This window comes from Ailuropoda melanoleuca, unplaced genomic scaffold, assembly GCF_002007445.2.
Source record: "Ailuropoda melanoleuca isolate Jingjing unplaced genomic scaffold, ASM200744v2 unplaced-scaffold57247, whole genome shotgun sequence".
Classification (NCBI taxonomy): domain Eukaryota; kingdom Metazoa; phylum Chordata; class Mammalia; order Carnivora; family Ursidae; genus Ailuropoda; species Ailuropoda melanoleuca.
Genome location: NW_023230778.1, coordinates 1 through 872, shown reverse-complemented (window position 1 = coordinate 872; position 872 = coordinate 1). Strand labels below are relative to the sequence as shown.

Below are 872 nucleotides of genomic sequence, written 5' to 3'. Positions count from 1 at the left end.
AGCACACTACCTACACTTGTGAGTTCATCGGCCAGCCAGTGGCCTCAACTCCAAGCTCTAACAATGTGCAGAGGAATGCCCAACTGTTTCAAGAATTCGAGGTTCTAGCGTACACCATAACTGTTACCTTGTTGTTGCAAGGGATGGCGATGTCCACATAGCGCAGAGGAGAGTCTGTGTTACACAGAGCAATGGTAGGCAGGTTAACATAAGACGCCTCTGTAAGAGGCTGGTGGTCAGCCCTGGGATCAGTAACCACCAGAAGTCTTGGCTCTCGGAAGGCTGCCTGGATCTGGTTAGTGAATGTCCCAGGAGTGAAGCGGCCAGCAATAGGAGTGGCTCCAGTAGCAGCAGCAAATTTCAGCACAGCTCGCTTAAAGAATTAACATCAAGAGTTAGCAGTGCTCCACAGATGTCATCACAGGAACTCCCCCCAAGTGTCCATGTGCAGACACCCAGTTCTGTAACCACCTGAAGCAAGCCAGAGTCTGGAGCCCTCGCATCTTCCCTCAACAACGAAAACATCAAAGCACTTCACACACCCAGCAATTCTTTGTCTTCTGTGCTGAGAACTTACAGAACTAGGGCCCAGAAATGCTACGCATACCCCACCCCCAGACCCTCTGCCTGGAATGCTCTCCCCACTCTCAATCCAAGGGCACCTGGGCCTCATTGGCTTCCTCCCATCTGGAGGCTCCAGGGCCACACCACCCGGTTTCAAGAACCAAGTAAGCCACTCTTGTGACTTGGGCAGGTTACTAATGTGCTTCCAACAGGGTCATGAATATTAAATTCATCAATACAGACAGCACAACAGTGACACCAACAAGCACTTCCATGATCTGGTCCAATTTCATCACAGCTACCCTAAA

General features: G+C 50.6%; 1 protein-coding gene across 1 annotated transcript; it reads right to left on the bottom strand.

The window, feature by feature from the left end:
• Positions 1-122: 122 nt before the first annotated feature.
• On the bottom strand, positions 123-375 carry RPSA (ribosomal protein SA; the record flags this gene model as incomplete). Its single annotated transcript, NM_001304869.1, is given in 1 exon segment — positions 123-375. A coding segment is annotated over 1 exon segment (253 nt), but the record flags the coding sequence as incomplete, so codon positions are not given.
• Between the last annotated feature and the right edge of the window lie 497 nt (positions 376-872).